The sequence below is a fragment of the Hesperophylax consimilis genome, chromosome 3 (genome assembly GCF_061612785.1).
Source record: "Hesperophylax consimilis isolate HC1 chromosome 3, BYU_Hcon_1.0, whole genome shotgun sequence".
NCBI lineage: Eukaryota > Metazoa > Arthropoda > Insecta > Trichoptera > Limnephilidae > Hesperophylax > Hesperophylax consimilis.
In genome coordinates this window covers 41562419-41583460 of record NC_142838.1, presented here as the reverse complement: position 1 = coordinate 41583460, position 21042 = coordinate 41562419, and the positions used below count along the sequence as shown (strand labels likewise).

At 36.3% G+C, this 21042-nt stretch overlaps 1 protein-coding gene across 4 annotated transcripts in view; it reads left to right on the top strand.

Annotated features, from left to right (window-relative positions):
- Window positions 1-21042, top strand: part of LOC149425516 (myosin-IIIb-like) — a 121938-nt gene that overhangs the window by 77352 nt on the left and 23544 nt on the right. For all 4 annotated transcript variants that reach the window (XM_089650714.1, XM_089650717.1, XM_089650716.1 and 1 more), the window contains exons 5-15: window positions 4390-4692; window positions 5235-5516; window positions 6335-6523; window positions 7720-7922; window positions 8502-8682; window positions 16725-16875; window positions 17639-17849; window positions 18743-19038; window positions 19319-19614; window positions 20178-20452; window positions 20875-21040. In XM_089650714.1, coding sequence (XP_089506840.1) covers window positions 4390-4692; window positions 5235-5516; window positions 6335-6523; window positions 7720-7922; window positions 8502-8682; window positions 16725-16875; window positions 17639-17849; window positions 18743-19038; window positions 19319-19614; window positions 20178-20452; window positions 20875-21040 — 2553 coding nt within the window. The remainder of the gene's footprint in view (window positions 1-4389; window positions 4693-5234; window positions 5517-6334; window positions 6524-7719; window positions 7923-8501; window positions 8683-16724; window positions 16876-17638; window positions 17850-18742; window positions 19039-19318; window positions 19615-20177; window positions 20453-20874; window positions 21041-21042) is intronic.

The window sequence follows — 21042 nt, the reverse complement described above, 5'->3', positions numbered from 1 at the left end:
CAAATCCGCTATATTTATACATATATGTATTTACCTATTATGTTCCTACTTTATAATTATATCTACCTATAATTTGGGAGGCAGGTTTGGGTACCGCCGCCCCACGAATCATTTATTGGATAACCAACACATCTACCATAGGTCATCCCAAGTGGTTCACTACGTTTGGTGACTTAGCTGGGGTGCCTGGGTTCATCGGTTTTTTCATGTTCAAGATGCGCCTACCCACCAGCTATATGGTGTGCCGGATCGGGAGAGGTTGGTTTGGGAAGAACCTTTGACCTCTCCAACTGATTTCTCTTGAACCATCGCCTTGCGCTACTACAGGAAGGGTAGATCATACGTCCTTCACTCCTGAACACACTGAGCCCTAGATTCCTATCCATCCCTCATACCTTTTTCCTTCCCAGAACTTCCACTCCATCCTTTCATTAAAAAAACCCACCACACAGCATCCCCAAAGATGACTTAGGCCCTGGAGGGAAATTATCCTCCTCAGGGCCCGACAAAAGGAATAATAATAATTTGGTCATCAGTTTGCCTACACACGATCCGACTTGCAGAAACTATTGGGTTCTGTAAATCGAATCGTAGGGCCTTTAGGTGTCCATGAATTACTTTTATACATGGTGTCCGGGGTCAAAGTGCAGTAACTTCGGGAGGTGATTCTAAAAAATGGTAGGAACATAAAAGAAAAATAATTTTTCCGAAATTCCTTTTTTTTAAATAAAAAAAATAAAAAATTTCCATACAAAAAGACATACGAGTACCTACTAAAAATCCTTAGTGGAGGTACACACTTACCCGATAAATTCGCTGTGTGCTTGTCGAGCGCGAGACTGGTGACGTTGTTTATTATTACATCTTCCTGCTGTCCGGTACACCCCCAACGTGAAAAAGTATTTTTCACCAAATAGTTTCCTCGGACAGTAAAGTATCTTAAGGGGTTGAACACGATGGTTTTCACAGAAAGTGTGTTGGTGTCTTCCAACTGTAGGTATTCGTTGAAGTTTCCGTCGTTGAGAGGTATGTTGTAATTGTGTTGTCGTAAATGTGGATTCAAAATCCTTATCTTTTTCATGGCATGAAACGATCATTGAAGTAATCAGCTTTCAGAAGAGTTAATGAATGAATCTCTTGTTACGTAACGGGCGGCCTTCAGGCCCTCTAACCCATTATCGAGTTATGTTACCCTCATGTATAGTGAGTACACGTTAGGTATTTGTTTATAATATTTCTTTAAAGTAAACAAATCACCGCTGTTCTGTTACCATCTGTAAAGCGCGGGAAGGGGGGGTAGCGGATGTTAGTTCTAGGATCGGCCGGTCGATTTCAAATGAATCCAAAAGCAATAATAATGCAGTAAGCAATTCTTCGTTTGTAGCTGAAAAGTACTATTAAGTAATCTAAATGTTGAAATTTCAAAAAAAGTTATTTATCTTTTTTACTTCTACCATCATGTAGATACTGCACTTTCACCCCGGACACCCTGTATAAAAGTCTTTTAAGGCGTTTAAATAAATAATGTTATGAAAGTGATGTCCCGAAACATTGACTGGCAATATAAAACTACAAATTGTTGTCAAGGCCCCGTAGTAAGCGTTCTAAGATGGTTCGAAAAGGAGATATGAAAATACTAATTTTAGATTGAGCACGCTAATATTCAAAAACGATAATAATTAAGCGAAAATTATGAAAATATTTAATAAAACACAACTTGTTTTAAATAGAGCAAAAAATATCTCGACAAATGCTTTAGTTGCATTTAAAGATAAACTGTGAATTTTTTTATGCCTTTATTAAGAAACATAACAAAATATGTTTTTAATAACTTTCGGAGCTTACTTTGCGATTTTTTTCTTTCGAGGGAATTTCATATAATTAACGTTTCGAAATAACAAAGGTGTAGATATTATCTTAAAAAATAACTTAAAATTTTTTTTAGAACTCAAAACTTAAAGAGTTGACGAAAAACTTGTTATAAATAATTAGAAATTGGGTATGCGGGGGGGCTTAAGTTGTTATCCTTCCAAGTTGTGTTTAACATTCGTCACAATGTACAATAATTATATTTTTAATTCTATTATACATTCATTCATTACCCATTTGAAGGTTCAATTCCACTAAACTCAGTCTGCTTTCCTCCTTAGCAAGATCTTACCATAAAAGTCTTGCCGTCTGCTGAAAAAAAGTGTGGGAAAAAGGCAATGTTAGTGTTCATTGTTTCCCAGAACAATTCCTCATAAAAAGACGATACTACACACTGGCTCATGCAACATTACACGTTTCATTATTTAATATCATTAATGCTGTTTTAATGACGGTGTATTTTCAAATGTGATTGTTATATTGTCCTCTGTTTACAAATGCTGACAAAAATAATAGTCATAATCATGGAACTGTTATGACAATTTATGCAAGGTTAATGTTTTGCTGTAATATCATTGATTTAAATTTACATTTATTAGATATGTATGTAATTACATCTCCATGGAAGATCAATGATCTGTTGACATTGCAATAGAAAATATCTGTTCATTGTATAATTTTTTTATAACCGAGTGCCTGTAGAATTAATCTTCAATTGAATAATTATTCAATCGCACAATAACTGATTTTGATCTAGCAGTTATACATGGTGTCCTGGGAAACTGGTGAATCTACACCACCTTGGGAATCGATTTTATGGCATAATTATTTTTGATTTGAACTTTCGTTTTCAAGTAAATCAAGTCGGAAGTTGGAATTTTTTAGGTCGAGGTTACTATGAGCTTTTTACTGTCAAAAGCATTGTTAGGAGTTAAGCAAAGTTAGTATGTTAAAGCATTGAATTGTAGACTCAGACCCAAAAGTTTTTTTTACCTTTAGTTTTTTGTTTTTTTTGTTTATGTGATATAGATTCAGTAAGTCCTCCATCACGACACAAGCAACATTTTTCGCTTTCTGTGATGATAGTAGGAGATTTTCAAATATTGTCAGGTTATTTGTAACCGGGAATGTTTGTCTTTCTTTTTAAATGAAACTAAAATCTAAACATGACTATTTATATATTGAAGACAATATTAGTGATTTCTAAACGAAAATCTGAAACAGAAAAATCAGAAAAGGAAACGGTCACATCTGGGACTCGAACCCAGGACCCTTGTCTTTCCGGGACAGTGCTCTACCGACTGAGCTAATGGGACCCTATTCCCCTCGGTCACTTTTAACTGTATCATACTTCGAATAAGAACTACTAACATTGTCTTCATTTTTTCACCGCACATTTTTACTGGCAACTATCTTTATGTATGATCGCAAGATTCAACCCGAACTAAATGCAATCCAGACAGCGTCTTTTTAGATAAACCTATCTTATTTTTTATTTTTAATGTGCGACATCTGTTGACTTTTCTGCAAGTCTAGAATGAATATTTATTTTTCGGAATAACGGAATAAAAAATGTGCGGTGAAAAAATGAAGACAATGTTAGTAGTTCTTATTCGAAGTATGATACAGTTAAAAGTGACCGAGGGGAATAGGGTCCCATTAGCTCAGTCGGTAGAGCACTGTCCCGGAAAGACAAGGGTCCTGGGTTCGAGTCCCAGAGGTGACCGTTTCCTTTTCTGATTTTTCTGTTTCAGATTTTCGTTTAGAAATCACTAATATTGTCTTCAATATTTAAATATTACAATTTGAGGTTTTACTCAATAAAGTTATTCCGAAAAATAAATATGACTATTTATTTTTTTTATTTTTTTTATAGAGCAAAGACAGTTTATATATAGTTCCTGTGAGCACTTAGGCCATAGGTCCATTGTGCTATCTCCCTTTTTACCTCATTACTTTAACAGTCACCCCGGTCCCTTTTATAAAGTTCACCAGGGTTGTCATTGGATATGTGGCTATGTCTTCTGGTTCCACTGTATGTCTCCCCAGGTCTCATCTCTCCTCTCCAATCCCCCTTGGTTCCCTGAAGGCCCCACAAGGGAAGAGAGCCTCATCTCTCCGCTCCATTCCCCTTTGGTTTCGTGAAGGCACCACAATGGAAGAGTTCACGGAGGTGGCCTCATCTTTCCTCTCCACTCCTCCTTGGTTCCCTAAAGATCTCACGAGGGAAGAGGATCTCATCTCTCCTTTCCACTCCTCCTTGGTTCCCCGAAGGCTCATGGGGGAAGAGTCCACTCCCCGTTGGTTCCCTGAAGGCCCCACGAGGGAAGAGACCTTCGTTCCTCCTCTCCACCTCTCCTTCGTTCCCTAAAGGCCCCACGATGGAAGAGGACTTCGTCTCTCCTCTCCACTCCTCCTTGGTTCCCTTAAAAATGACTATGTATTGCCATATCAAGCAACATTTCAAGGTGTTTTACCAGGTTGATACCACTCTGTTCTAATAAATCTATTCTTCTCCAGGTAATAGCCTGCGAACAACAGTTGGATCACTCGTACGACGCACGCTGCGACGTGTGGTCCACAGGCATCACCGCCATCGAGCTGGCAGAAGGTGACCCACCCCTCAGCGACCTGCACCCCATGCGGGCCCTGTTCCAGATACCGCGCAACCCCCCACCCTCGCTGGCCCGCCCGGAGGCCTTCACCCCGCTACTCGGGGACTTTATCTCCGAGTGCCTGGTCAAGGACTTGGATCAGAGGCCATTCATCAAGGAACTGAAGCAGCACCCTCTGCTGGTGGCTGTGCATCAGTTTGCTAATAAGGTGAATTTTTATTCAAAGAAATAAAATATTTATTGATAACCAGGTCTTCAACGAACTACTCCCTTAATATCCCATTAAAACATACCTCCCGCGGATAAAGACCCTTTAAGTACACACAATACGGACAAAGACACTTTAAGTACACAAAAAGGAGTACACACAATACGGACAAAGACACTTTAAGTACACACTTTGGGGGCCGGCAAGAAACTTATATTTATAAAACTAGCCAACAATGTGTACAATACCATACTTGATAGAGTGACATCTGTATTTTCTGTCTTTAACTAACCTAGTAGAAGTAATATCCAGAAGTCAAAATTCATTTTTAAGGTCGACATTGCAATTGTAGTTCTTCGAAACCATGCATAGGCACGATTAAAGTTTCAAAGATTACTCTACATGAGGGAGTGCGGCCAATTTCCCTGGCTTTACCTGACAAACATTCTTCTGGGCATTTACTCCGCCACCTTAACCGCTACACACTAATCAATTTCACTTTAAAATATTGTTAAATTGATATTAATTATTTTTGTTTATAGGTTCGCAAAGAGCTTCAAAATGAGATATCCCGCCAGCGCGCAGAGGGCAGATGCTGCCGCACTGCCGAGGCCACCACAAAGCAGGGCAAGCTGAAGGCGGACCGGAAGTCCCGGCCGGAGAAGATGTACATGGACGACCTGGCCGCCCTGGACGTGCTGTCCGAGGACTCCATTGTGGAGCAGCTGCTCACGCGCTACAACCAAGACCAGATTTACACGTACATTGGGGACATATTGATAGCGGTGAATCCCTTCCTGGAACTAGGGATATATGGCTCAGAAGTGAGAACATTCAGAATTCTTAAAAATATATATTCTGAAGCCAGTAGGACTATGGCATTCCCAATTGCAAGATATGGGGAAGAGAAAGGTGGGGAACTGTCTATTCAGATGAGTTCACTAAACAAGGCTAAATCTATTTTTTCACCAGGACAATACTGAAAGTATCTTCCCCTCTGGTAATTTGGCTTAACATGCTCACTATACACAACAAGCTGAAGCTAGTTGCATTGAGTTCAAAATTTGAAACGAAAATGTACGTTTCACCATTTGATAGTTTTTATCATAGCTAATTCTATTATACATTGTGTGTTAACCTTTAAAAAAAAATTCTACATATCATTGGTTAAGAGCGGCAACTTTCTAACTAAGGTTTTTTCCAAACTGAGTTTTTAAAAACTCGAAGAAAAAAATGGTGAAATGATAATTTGAATATTAAATATTGAAATTATCATTTTTCAAGTGGATTCATGATAACGGACACGTAAAGAACATTTAATAACTCAATTTGGAAAAAAATATTAGCTAGACACTTGTTGCTCTTAACCGACGAATATTGGGTTTTATTTCAGGAAAATACTTTTGATTTACTGATTTGCGCTTATTTTACTAACTTTAGACTGGAAAAGATCTAGGTTAACAAAGAAACTACTTGAAAAATTTACAAATAAATTCATCTGCCACAACACGGGCACATATCTATCTAGTGGTCGAAACATTAAAAATACGTACCTCTAATATACTATATAACACTGAATAAAGAAAAAAAGTATTATGTGAGTATTTGTTATAAATTAGTGTATATTTGGTTTTATTTTTAGGAACAACAGAGATACTGCTGTGCCTGCCGCTCCGACAACCCGCCGCATATATACGCCGCAGCCGATGCGGCCCACCAGGCCCTGCTGCATCAGAGGAGACACCAGGCCATCGTCATTTCTGGAGAGAGCGGTGCTGGAAAAACAGAGAGCGCAAATCTGCTGCTGAAACAACTTGTGTTTTTAGCAAAGGTATGTTTAAATTGCTTCCATACCTGCGTAACTCGACACACCTTTAAAAAGTGATATAAAAGTCATTAAAAGTGATGAAAAAAATACCCTACAAAACCTAACCTTCGTAACCTATTTAACCTAGTTTTGTTTCATCACTTTTCGTATATTTTTAAAGGGGTGTTGAATTGTCATTTTGATGAGTTATCCGGTTATCTGAAAACAACACCTATATTGTCTTATTATTCTGAAAGAAAATGTTTTCTCTACAAAACTAATAGAGTTGAGTCCACCATTGACTATTGCATCAATTCTAACATTGCTTATCTATAATATTGATCCTGACGTTGACTCCAACATTGTCTCTAACGTGGACTCTAATGTTAACTCTAATATTAACTCTGATGTTGGCATTATTGTTTATTGTAGTGTTATCTTTTGAATTGACGGTAACTTTTAAACTGACTTTTAAATCAATTCTAACATTGCTTCTACCGTTATCTATATTATCGTTATTGATCCTGACGTTGACTCCAACTTTGTATCTAACGTTGGCTAATGTTTTCTCTAATGTTAATTCTAATATTAACTCTGATGTTGGCATTATTGTTTATTGTAGTGTTAACTTTTAAATTGACGGTAAAGTTGGCTCCAATGTTGAATCAAAAGTTAATTCTATCTTTAAGTCTAATGTTAAATCTATCAGTAATTGTAAGAAGTTATTTTTTTCAGCCATACCTAGGTCAATGCTTTGCTTCCATGAGTGTTAACAGTTCCACAGTTTCTCAACATTGGATATTCTTGGCCAGAACATACTATTATTATATATAAATATTTTATTTTTTGTCCGAAAACTCGTAGTATAAGCGGGAAACTGGTGAATATCATGTACATATAATTAATTTTGATTTTAGCTTTCATTTTCGAGTCCGAAATATGGAATTTTTTAAGTCAAATTTTCAAAAAATCGGTCACTAGGGTGTTAATATCGGCTACTTAATGTCTTTTAAAATGCATCCAAGCATAAACCTGGCTCCGAAAGTTGTTTTAACACTTTAGTTGCCAAAAAAGATAGAAAATTTTATAAAATCTATGTGATGTAGATTCACGAGTTTTCCGCTTGTACTATGAGGTTTTTTACATTGTGTATGTATGTATTATATTTATTTTTTATGAATTTCTACTTACAGTATGTATGTTTTTTTTAAACACTTCAGGCCCCAAACAGGAATCTTGAAGAGAGAATTCTCAGAGTCAATCCCATAATGGAAGCATTCGGCAACGCCCGTACTGGTATCAATGCCAACAGCTCAAGATTCGGAAAGTATCTGGACCTTTCCATGACCAGGGCTGGGAAGGTAACCGGCGCAAGAATCTCCGTGTATCTTCTGGAACAATCCAGGGTAGTCCATCAAGCTAAGTAAGAAATATTTCTAAGCAAGCCTACACTATTAATTTATTAATTCTAGTCAACCACTCGAGCGATAGTGATTTCCAGTTTTAGATTCTGCTGCGCCTCATCTCAAAAATCATACCTTTAAATATTAATATGGAAACATATAAAATGCTTACTGCTGACGCAAAATTTTCACCGTGCGCCAGCTGATTCTAATTTCGTAATAATTAAATTTTTTTTTGCGAAATTATGTTTTTGTAAATTTTACCATCTTACCAGACAATGTGTTTGTATACATACTTGCAATATATACATGGCCGGCCCTGTGTAGGCGCAATTGGAGCAGTCTGCTCCAGGTGCCAACTGGCCAATGGGCCAAGGGGCTAGGCGCTGATAATACCTAACACCTCCCAGCGCCTTTGAGGTTTTTACTAGTGCCGGGCGCCATTTGGCTCAGGGCTGGCCCATTATTTATATAGGGTCAAGTGTTGTGTACCATATAAGCTGAAAGCTCTGTTAAGTACACCCTCTCTTTTAGAGGGGTTATTTATTATCACTTTCCCAACTGTTTTGTTTTTGTATTGATTATTTATACTATTTCAGTGCTGAGAGTAATTTCCACATATTCTATTACCTGTATGATGGGCTGGAGAGCTGTGGGAGGGCCTCCAACTTCTACCTGGATAAAGATCTTCGAAGTAAGCACCGATACCTGCGTTCCCTGTCTTCTGTGCACACACCCACCAACATAGATAAATGGAATCAAATCAATGAGTCATTTAAGGTTGGTGAAACAAAAAATTCTTTATTGAACAATTTCGGAACATATGTTCATCATTTTAAGTGCAATTGTGGCTACCAAAAAAAGGACAAAGCCAATTCACAAAACAGTCTAGTTAAAGGAAATGCATTGTTAAAAAAATATCTGACACAAGTGATACGAGACTATCATTTTTGCTATTTGCCCCGCCATGTTTAATGTCTCAATGACATGAGTGGTAAAGATTTTGACCGGCTGGTCATCGGAGAAGATCACCGACTAGTTTACAAAATATCGGCAACGCATGCCTGTGTATGAACCTCAGTGCAGATATATGGCAGTAGTTGCCAAAATACAGGGTTTTCCAATAAGAGGTGTTATTTTGATATTCAATCGTAAAAGATCAATGGTTTCGTTGCTTGTGTGGCACGTAGCGCCGTCTTGTTGAAAGTAAACATTGTCCAGATCAATACCATCCAATTCCGGCCATAAAAAATCATTAATCATCTCTTGATAGCGCAATCCATTCACCGTAACTGTTGCTCCAGCCTCATTTTCGAAAAAGTAAGGTCCAATGACTCCGCCGGACCATAAACCGCACCAAACAGTCACACGTTGAGGATAGAGAGGCTTTTCAACAATAATTCTTGGGTTTTCCGAGCCCCAGATGCGACAATTTTGCTTGTTGACGAAGCCACCGAGGTGGAAATGGGTCTCATCACTCAAGATGATTTGCATTTGATTCACTCAAGTGAATTTTAATAATTTCAATGCGATGTTGAAGCGTGTATCGTTCCATTTTTATTAATAACGTAGTTTCTACTTGTCAAATGTCAAAAAATGAGAGCTTCAAAAGTAACATCTACCGAAATAGCGGGCTATTCAAAATAACACCTCTTATTGGAAAACCCTGTATTCTAATCGTCAAGTATTGAATATTTGCATATCACTGTGGGAGGAGGGCCTTAGGGCGACGAATTGCAGAATCATGATCCATTGTGCAACATTTTTAGCATATCAAAGAGGAGTCAACAGATCAACTCAATTATTATTTCTTACTTTAATAACATTATTTTCTGTAAATGACTTCCCCCTACTTTTCAACTGTTGAAGTTTTATTAATGTAGTCGCAAGTATTAAAAATTAAACAGACTAGTTTGTATTATTGTTGCAATGTCACTGATGTAGGTATGTACCCCACAATGTCACTGATGTAGGTATGTACCCCACAATGTCACTGACATTGGTATGTACCCCACAATTTCAATGATGTAGGTATGTACCCCACAATGTCACTGATGTAGGTATGTACCCCACAATGTCGAACGGTGACAGGTAATTGTGTGGAGGAACACAGGAACATCTGTTAAAGGGAGATGCATATAGGTGGAACACCCCTGAAAGCAGCTATATTACAACAAGACCTTGGAGTTATCATATCAGAAGACTTGAAATGGGAACCGCATATCGCTGGGATTGTCAAAAGAGCAAATTTATTTATTTATTTATTTATTTATAAGTACATGTTACATGATTAATAAATTTATTTAGAGAAGATACATTAGAACACCATACTAGGCAGCTGCCTGTTTCATGGTGCCCAATGGAGGAATGGTTAGTTAGAATTTACGTCTAGTGTAAACATATTTTGGTAGAATAATAAAATAAAAAAATTTGGTAAAAAAATGTTTTCAATAACTCACAAAGTTTTCTATAAAATATAGACAAATATATAAAATAGTACACATATGTACATACATACACATGCACACGCAAGTATATATACATACATACATGTATATATGCATATACATATACATACACATACACAACATACATATACTTACATACATGTATCATATTCCTCACACATGTAAACAATATATACACCTCTATCTGAGTACGAGAAGCAGGTTACCGACACTATCCCACTCACTCATCAAGAAATCCCCAAGCGCCTTCCTGAAACTGTCGTATTTGACAATTGACTTTATTTCTATTGGTAAATTGTTGAAGATTTTAGGAGCAAGAAAATTAAATTGTGACTGCGCCATTGAGGTTCTTGTTGCTGGAATAGTATAGTTGGATTGGTTGGAATTTCTTGTGTTATAGGTTGATTCAAAAATGGTTTTTTTCGTATGTTTGAATTTGTAGTAGGAGGATAAGTTTTTGATGTATAGGGATTTTATATTTAGTACTTTGAAGTCCTTAAATAAATCCTTCGTGGGGTGAATGTAGTGTACTTTGTAGATTGTCCGCATAATCAATTTTTGAGCTTTAATTAAAGTATCTAATATAGTTTTAGAGCATCCACCCCAGACTACTATACCGTAAGATATAATTGATTGACATAAGGAAAAGTATACCGTCTTTAGTGTGTTTTTATTTAGAATATTTCGTAATGATCTGAAGATATACGCCAATTTCCGTATACGGTTTGTAACATTAATTACGTGATCTTCCCACCGGAGTTTATTGTCAATTATTACACCCAAATATTTAATAGAATCTACTCGTTCTAGTGGGTTGCATTGACAACTAGAGATATCTCTACAAGAGTGTATTTTTAGAATATGATTGGTTGAAGGTTGACCTTGAATATTAAGACTGTAGGTTAGATATTTCGTTTTGGGTATGTTTAATGTTAGTAGATTATTATCTAACCATTGTTTGATAATTTGCAATGTTAGATCGGCTCTATGAAATGTTTCTTCCCATGTTTTACTTTTTATTACTAGGGCCGTATCATCGGCGAAAGTGATTATGTTGCCATCAATAGATAATCTACATAAGTCATTAATATAAATGAGGAAAAGTGTGGGACCGAGTACACTGCCCTGTGGTACACCAAAATTGATGTTGATGTGATGAGATGGTTTAAGTGATGGTAACTTAACACATTGCTTTCTATCTATTAGGTATGATTTGAACCAATCAAATGCCGTATTCTTTATTCCAATTTTATGGAGCTTAGCCAGAAGGATTTGATGAGAGACTGTGTCAAATGCCTTAGCTAAATCTAGAAATATTGCCAAACATTTATCACCATTGTCAAGTGCTTTTGTTATATGTGATGTAAGTTCTAGAATAGCTGAATCTGTATTTAGCCCTTCTCTGAAGCCATACTGGTTTGACGAGAGAATATTGTATTTTGTAAGATAGTCTGTAAGTCTTTTTTTTACTATTTTTTCAATAATTTTTGATAGTGATGACAATATAGAAATAGGTCTGTAGTTTGTTATTTCAGTTGGGGTTCCGGTCTTAAAAATTGGTTGAACTAGTGCAAGTTTGAGTTTGTTAGGGAATATACCTTTAGTAAGACTGAGATTAATGATATGTACTAATGGTCGGATTATAAAAGGTTCAACTGTTTTTAGTATATTTGAGGATGTTTTGTCATGATTGCATGAATGGGAGGGCTTTAATTGTTTGATAGTTTGTGAAATTTCTGCACAGTTCGTTGGGTCAAGTGTGAGAATATTATCTGTTTCACTGGTAGATTGATAGATTATGTTAGCAAGAGCATTTTCATCGGTTGATGCCTTATTTAAAATTTGTGATGCCAGTTTTTTGCCGATATTACAAAAGTACTCATTTATGTGATTGGTCACAATGTCTGGATGGTCGTTTAGAGAGATGTCCTGGCCGTTGATATTTAATTTATTGAGTGGTTGTGCAGGGTGATCGGTATTAGATATTTCTTTGATAATATGCCAGATTTTTTTGTTATTATTACTGGCTCTGTATAGTTTTTCTTTGTAGTAGTTTTCTTTTGTGGTTTTAACGAGATTATTACATACATTTCTGTATTTTTTATAAAATATTTTGGCTTGAGTGTCCGGATTATTGAGTAGGTTTTTGTGGAGCTTGTCCCGTTTTTTAATACAAAAAATTAGGCCATCTGTGATCCATGGTTTCAGTTTTTTATTTTTTGAATTATTCAAACGGGATTCTTCGGTGACATCCTCAATATGTTGCAAGAGGATATTAGAAAATGTATTAAAAGCAACATCTACATCGTTGGAATTTAGAGTGGAGTGCCAATTTTCTAATTTAATTTTAGAAGTTAGTTTCTCGAAATTTACTTTTTTCATTTTTATATTATTACGTGACGTTCCGGTAGTGGGTTTATTGTGCATAAGGCCAATTGCTACAGAGAAGTGGTCTGTTATGGTTGATTGATACACAATCCCCTGGGCATTTTTTTTTGTTCTTAAAAATATGTGATCAATACATGAATTTGTCGTATCAGTTAGTCTAGTAGGAGCATTAATATAAGAAACAAGCCCGTGTTGAGTCATAAGATTTTTATAATCGAGTGTTTGCGTTGCCTTAGGCTTAAGTAAATCTATGTTAATATCACCAATTACCATTAGCTGTTCATTTGATGTACAGTTAAGTAAGGCCAAGTCTAAGGATTTAAGGAAGGTGACCTATATAGTGCCAGAATTGCGGTTTGGTTGGTTTTTATTTGAAGGCAGTTGGCATGTTCAATGGATAACTCAGAGATAGTCGGGTCCAGCTCGGATTTGACATAGACAATTACTCCATCTGACTGTGTCTTATTATTTTGTGTATTGAATACCGTAAATCCTGCAATGTTTTTATGAGTATAATTTGATTTAATCCAACATTCAGTTAAAATTATTACGTCAAAAATATTATTCAAACCGGCAAGTGTTACAAGTAGATTATCATAGTTCCGGTCAATACTACGAATATTAGATGAAAATATTTTTAATCTTTTATAGGGTTTTAGAATGTCTATACATTTCGAGGGATCATTGGTTTCAGGAGTAATTACGTGTCCAAGGTTTTCTATTTGTAGATTAATATCAATCATTTCTCTAGACTGAAATTTATATTTTTTTTTTGTTCAATCTTTGGAAACCAATACTCCAAAAAAAAAACGAATAATTAAGTGCAAGCTAATGGTACTACAGGCATTTCTAAAGAGTAGAGGTAAGTGTGGTATATAGATCAGAACAGGGTAAGTGAACATGTGTGAAGTATATGATTGCAATAAATACGTTAAAACAAAGAAAACAGTTATAATGATTTTTGAAATGTACAAATACATAATTATACATATTTTGCTTTTGTTACTATGATTCATATAAAAACTTACAAGAAAAATATTATTGGCTAAATGACTAATTTTTTTTTTCTTAAAAAATATTAAAACACTTGACTTTGTAATGAGAAGGGTAGGATTTGTATATAAGCTTGAGATTGTAGTTAGTAGAGCACTATTCATGCCGTCAATATTACTTACAAAATGAATAAGGTGTAGATTGCTTTGATATATTGTTTGCAGTTGAGTAGTAGACACTGTTAGTACTTGAATGTTATTAACAAGTGTGGTTACAAATGTGGAAAAAAGATAGAATAACTGATAATAGCATATTATAAAACAATAATTAATATGCAATGTAATAGAGTAACATAGCAGCACTGTACCTTGTATAATCAGTCACAGTAATTGACGTTTTTCACGTTCAAGATCAGCGACATTATTTATTATGATTATCTTGGATGTGTCAGTTTGTCTCAAAAGAATTCGCCATCCAGAATTCCATGAGTGTTTGTAGTTATTCTCTCTGGCAAATTTTGTGGTTTGAGATAACAGAAATTTTCCTTTTTGAGTTAAGTGTTCGGACACATAGATGCGTTTGGCGTCTTGCGATAATCCCAGATCCCTTGTATTTAATTTATTTGTCGAAATTGTGGTAGATTTCTTGTAACTTTTGATTTTGGAAAGGAAGTCGTCACGTGATTTAATGTTGTTGAACGTCGCTATAATCGATCTTGGATTTTTCTCGGAAATTTTCGGTCCAAATCTGTAGATTTTTGATAAAACAGATTGTATAGGTGCGTCGGTATCATTGTAATTAATAATTTTAGAGATTTTATTAAGAACTTCTACATTATTTTCAGTGTCTGACTCCGGAACACCTCGTATGTCGATATTGCAAATTTGACTTAAAAACTCAAATCTGTCAATTTTTTCATCCTGTTTAGAAATAATATTTTGTAGGACAGTGTGTTGATTTTTTAGTAAAATTATATCATCCTTGACTTTTTCATGTGAAAGTTCGACAATCTTTAAGCGCTTACTTAGATCTTCTTGTTGATCTGACATAAATTGTATTGATTTTATGATTTCTTGATTTTGTGAGATGAGTGCTTCGTATTTATTTACATAGGAGTCAAATTTTTGTTCCACGAATTTCATTATGGATGTTTTGAAGTCTGATAGTTCCTTTATAAATAGATGTGACGTTAAAATATCATTTGCGCCATCTGTGGTTGTGGTTGATAAGTTTTCTGTGTCATTTGATTGATTTGTGTTTACAGGTTTTAGCGGTTGGGTAGACTGTTTTGCTTGTTTGACAGAAGATGGCTGTTCATGTTCATCGAATAATACGTTGTTTGTAGGTTGCTTTGCTTTATTAGGTTTGATATTTTTAACGCATTTTTTACACTTCCATTGTAGGCTTCTTGCACTACGCCGTGATGTATCAACAATTTCTGCACAGCCAAGATGGTAGTTTTTTTCGCAAACACTACAGCATATAAAGTCTGATGGGGTATCAATGTTTTTTTCGCAAACGATGCACTGTGTATTCATGATAATGATGTTTTACACGAGTTTATGGAAAAAAAGTGTTTTTTAATGGTTAATTTTCTTATATTATGGTAATCAGTAATCACTTAAGCGTCACTTATTTCCAAAGGAGACACTTATTGTATTTTACAGCAGTAGATTCTTTCAAGTAGTAATTGACACTTCGTGGCAGTATTGAAATTAAGGTAAAACACTATAAATAAGTCACTTCGCGAGATAAAAAATCTCTGGTTTGACGCGTGGTCTCTAATTTAGAAAAAATGTGCACTTAAAACTCAGTTTACAGTTGTTTTGTTTAGTGAATTTTATTAATTTGATGTGGACATAGAAATACGTCAACACTAGACTTGGTAGGGTAGGGTGGATTCAATAATGGTGGATTCAATAAATTCGATAACATATTTAATCAGGAAAGCCTTCCTTTGACTAACACCCGACTTGATGTTAAAAATATGTAGAATATGCTTTCCAAATATGGACCATATTTTGCAAATAAAGAGAGTACAGAGATGATTTACAAAAATATCAAGAGCTTTAAAAGACCGGCAATATGAAGATAGACTCAAGGAACTAAGATTACCAACGGTAAAAGAAAGAAGAGACAGAAGTGACTTGAATGAAACTTTCAAAATGTTTTCTGGTAACTAGCTGTACCCCGCCACGCGTTGCTGTGGCTCAAACTGTCTGTGCAGATAGAGAAACAATGGCGTGTGTTGCTTTTACGTCCAACAGATGGCGCTATTTTTCACAAAAAGCATGTTTTAACCTATCACAGGTGACATCTATATAATATAGGTATATAAAAACACATGCGTATTCAAATTACTTAATACATACTTGGCATCCAAGAAATCTTTCCCACCTACAAAAATATAAATCTCCATTGACACTCAAAAAAAAATTGACTAAACACCTTTTGCTTCCAATCCTAGGATACACTTCCTTGTGGAAGCATGGAACAAATTTCAACAACATGTCATCCATTCTACTAATATAAACCAATTTAAAGCTAGATTGGTTTGTTATTTGGAGAGAAGAAAGGATTAACTTATTTTGAATTTAAAACAACTCAATTACTGTTAAATTATTGTGAAATCAGATATGAGCGCATCAGCAGAATGCTGTCTGCTCATTAAATAATGATAATAGTAATATAGTTGCAACAACGTTGGAACAAAGTTGACCGGTCGGTGGCTGAGTTGACATCGCGTTTAGGTCTCACTCAGGCGTAGTGTGTTCAATTCCGCAACTGGCTAAGTCGCCCATCACAACGCAAGCAACATTTTCCGCTTACTGTGGTGGTAGTAGGATATTTTCAAATATTGTCAGGTTATTTGTAACCCGGGAATGTTTGTCTTTCGTTTACAAAAAAAAAAAAACAATTAAGTAAATGAGTATTTTATAAGATGTGATTTGAATGTGTTTTGTATTGTTTTAGCTGATTGGATTTCAAAAAGAAGAAGTTGAGACAGTTTACAGAATGCTAGCGGCCATCTTGCATCTTGGGGACATAGAGTTTGGAGAAGTTGTGTCTCAGGACAATACAGACAACAAATCTAAAATCATAGATCCTTCTCCACTTCATAGAGGTAAATAAAAAATAAAAAAAACTATATATTTTTAGGAACTCACTGTTTCTATTGAGATCCCTTATCGCCAGCTTGTTCTTGACCTGCAATATCCACAGTACCTTGACTTTATTATTATTAACCCCTCAAGCTAATTTGTTCGGTTTAGCGAACAAACAGCAATTTCCCATTGAGTTAATTTGTATGGTCTCATAGAAATCGTTGTCTCCCTTACAGTTGTGGTAAGAAATATGATCTAAACGGTGTTAGAAAGAGAATTTACCACGCTTTATATTCAAATCTAAAAGTTAATCACAGAAACATCAAAATGAACCATATTATTTTTATTAGAAATGTCAATAAAGTGAGGTGACCATAATGTTTAATAAAATATGTGTGTTTTTTTTCGTTATCAGTAATTTCAGTTCAGTGTTTTCAACACAAGATAAGCCATTTTAAAATCTTTTTTATGTTTGGTTTCAAAATTTAAATATTCCAAATTTTTATTTCTAATAATTAAATTTGAAAACGTATTTCATCACCTTTCAAAACCTGTTTTTTGTTTTCAGATGTACTAGAAATACACACAAATTCTCTCTGACAACATCTGAATATAATAAATCAATTTGCCAGTCAATTTGCCAGAGGCCTGAGTAGTTAAATTAGAGACAGTTCGAAACATCCTTTTTTGGGATGTGAGGTCTATTAATATGTAGTAAGGCATAGGTTGTCTGGATTTCTGGTTCACGCTTGTATTCACAAAGGAAATTATATTGTTTAATAGTGTCTCGTCTGTTGGGAGTGGACGCCAATGAACTTCGCGAATGTCTGACCTGCAGCAGCGTGGTGACCCGCGGAGAGACCATCACGCGGCACAACACCCTTACGGAGTCTGGCGCGGCCAGGGACGCCATGGCGCGAGGGCTGTACTCGCGCCTCTTTGACTGGACCGTCAATCAGATCAACGCATTGCTCTCCTTCAATAGGCCACATTGGTAAGGATACTGATTTATGGATAACTTTGGATTGATAACAACAAATTTATTGGTAATGATGTGAATGTTTCTTGTTTTGACACTTTTACATCAATAATTCTACTTTATTTATTTTTTAATGTGACAGAGGTTGGGCAGCGTTGTGAGGCGGGTTATGGTAAGGGCTATAGGAAGCGATTTATTAATGCGGGTCTTGAAGAGGTCTGGATTATATGAAGGAGGAAAAACAGATACATACCGGTACTCGTTCCACGTATGAAATGACACAAAAACGAGTCGAAGAAACGACCCGTTCTCATGAAGCCAATACCAACTGTGAACGGGTGTTCCTGACTAACTAACGGATTGAAGATGGATGGATCTCTTTGGAGGTCAAAGTAGAATCCTGAGGTTATTCAACTAGTTGACGGCATCAGGAGTCACTTGGTTCGGCACAGATGTGCCATAGGGAAACTTATGAAGGGGACATTCTTCTACGATGTGTTTTGTTGTTTGAATATTTCCGCCCCATTGCAGCTTAATATATCCCACGTCTTCCGAGGGAGAGAGAACCCCAGCAGTTCAATAGTTGGATCCACAGCGAGGTGCTTATTTTCACGTCTGAAATCTGCCACTGAGTTTGCTACGAATTTTCCAGAAAGCAAAAATTTCGCCTTGTAATACGCTTTAGATAACTTTATCATTCACTTGTCTTATGTTCTTCATATCAGGTTTTCATTTCTACTGTGCTCAGTCCTCTTCTTTTTCTCATGCCCTGTGCTATAGGAGGTTGGCTAAAATCTGGGTAATATTCACTCCAAAATTCTAGTCACTCGAAAATGCTCTCTTCTTTCAAAAACATCTATGAACATTTATTTCTGTCCATCTTATACCCTTTTTTAACTTAATCTCAGTTCGGAGCAGCTATCCATCGGCCTCCTGGACATATTCGGCTTTGAAAACTTCCCGTGCAACTCGTTTGAGCAGCTGTGCATCAATGTGGCCAACGAGCAGATCCAATACTACTTCAACCAGCACATCTTCACGTGGGAGCAGCAAGAGTACATGGTGGAGGGGGTGCCCGTGGACCTGGTGGAGTTCTCCGATAACCGACCTGTGCTGGACATGCTGCTGTCTCGCCCGCTGGGGCTACTGGCACTCTTGGATGAGGAGAGTCGCTTTCTGCGATCTAACGATCGTTCCCTTATCGGTGAGTATTTTATATTTGCTTGTACATATATATATATATCACTATGATTTTATATCTATATATATCAACTAAATGATTTTGTAACAACTCTTTCAGAAATGATTAACTTTCTTGTGAATTTATTTAACCCGTAGACTGCTCAACAAATCAACGGTGGATACATAAATAGACTAAAAATCATCTGATAATATGACTATGTATTGTGGAACTGTAGTTACATCGACGATGAGGACAAAATATTTGTTTTTCATAATTTATTAATCTTATATTATATTTCCAGAAAAATTCCACAACAACATAAAGAGCAAATACTACGTCCGTCCCAAATCTGATGCGGTATGTTTCGCCATCCACCATTTTGCCGGACGCGTGGTTTACCAAGCCGGAGGGTTCCTGGAGAAAAATCGCAACTTCCTTCCCCACGAGGTCATCCAGCTGATGAGGCAGAGCCAGTTTGACATCGTCAGGTTCCTGTTTCAGTGTCCCATCACCAAAACGGGAAACTTGTATTCAGCCCTGCAGAGTGATAGCGATTCGAAGAATTCTAGCTCACAGAGTTCCAAAGGTGGAACCAAGGTATGGAATTAAATTATTTTGTTATCATATAATATGTGTTTAAAATTGTAGCGTGTAAAAGTGTGAACCATTAGTGCTTTGAACTATAAAAATTCAATGGTTTATCACTCGCTTTTATGATTGAAAGGTTGTGAAAATGTGTAGGAGTCACGGTACATAGAATCAGCTGGAGTTCAGATCTTTACTGCATAACCACAAATTTCGCTTTGTCTAGTTCTGGAGATCACTACATCTACTTTGCTATGGACCATGTATTTGTTTAAACTCGTCATATTCGACATTGTACATAATCAAATTGGCCAAAAATGTTATTTTGAATTTTTGTTCCATTTGCAAATAAATAACGGTCTCCGTTCACCATCGATTTTCGGCCTGTCCGTGCTTGATCAGATTTAAAGTTAGGTTGTTTCGATCAGCCGTCAAGCTTAATGGTAATCGAAATTTGATTAAAAAAGCTCACGCACGACAGAAAATCGCGACAGAAAAGCATATCTGAAAAAAAATTGTTTAATTTTGTTATAATTCATTTATGTATGTATACACAAATCTTTATATTTTCCCAGGAGCGTTATAACAGTCGCGGCCTGGCATCTCAATCCCGCGCCCAACAAACCGTGGCCACCTACTTCCGCTACTCCCTGATGGACCTGCTGCAGAAGATGGTGTCGGGCTCCCCTCAGTTTGTCCGCTGTCTCAAACCCAATGAATCTCGCTCGCCTAAACTGTTTGACAACAACAAAATACTGAAGCAACTGAGATACACGGGCGTACTGGAGACCATCAGAATAAGGCAGAATGGTTTCTCGCACAGACTGAGCTTTGCAGAGTTCTTAAAAAGGTAACCTATATAACGGGGGCACACTTCTCAAGTGAACCAACTCCTTTAAATGGTTTTATTTAAATGGTGGATGTCACTAAGATAGTTTTAGAAATAAAATAGTTTGATACTAGATTTCATCAATAATAATTTTTCAATGTCACATTTTTGGAGTTGGACCATCTTAGAGTTTGATGTTCAGTAAACTAAATCGCCTCAAAATAATGAGATAAGTGAAGTGACATAATGTCAAAGAACTAGAGGGAAAAAAAATTAAATTAGGTATATCTTCACCCAGCATTAGCTGGACTATGGTTGGTAAATATGATTATTGTAGTGTCCTATTTTTGATTCACTGCGTGAACTACAACATTCCGTTGACTTTTTGAGGTTAAGTTTCTCATGCGGTAACGGTACTGGAATTGATAATTTTTGTATTCCAGGTATAGCTTCCTGGCATTCAGCTATGACGAGAAGGTGGAACCAAACAGAGACGAGTGCCGAATTCTGCTAATCAGACTGAAAATGGATGGCTGGGCGATCGGCAAATCTAAAGTCTTTTTGAAATATTATCATGTTGAATTTTTGGCTAAGATTTACGAAGAACAGGT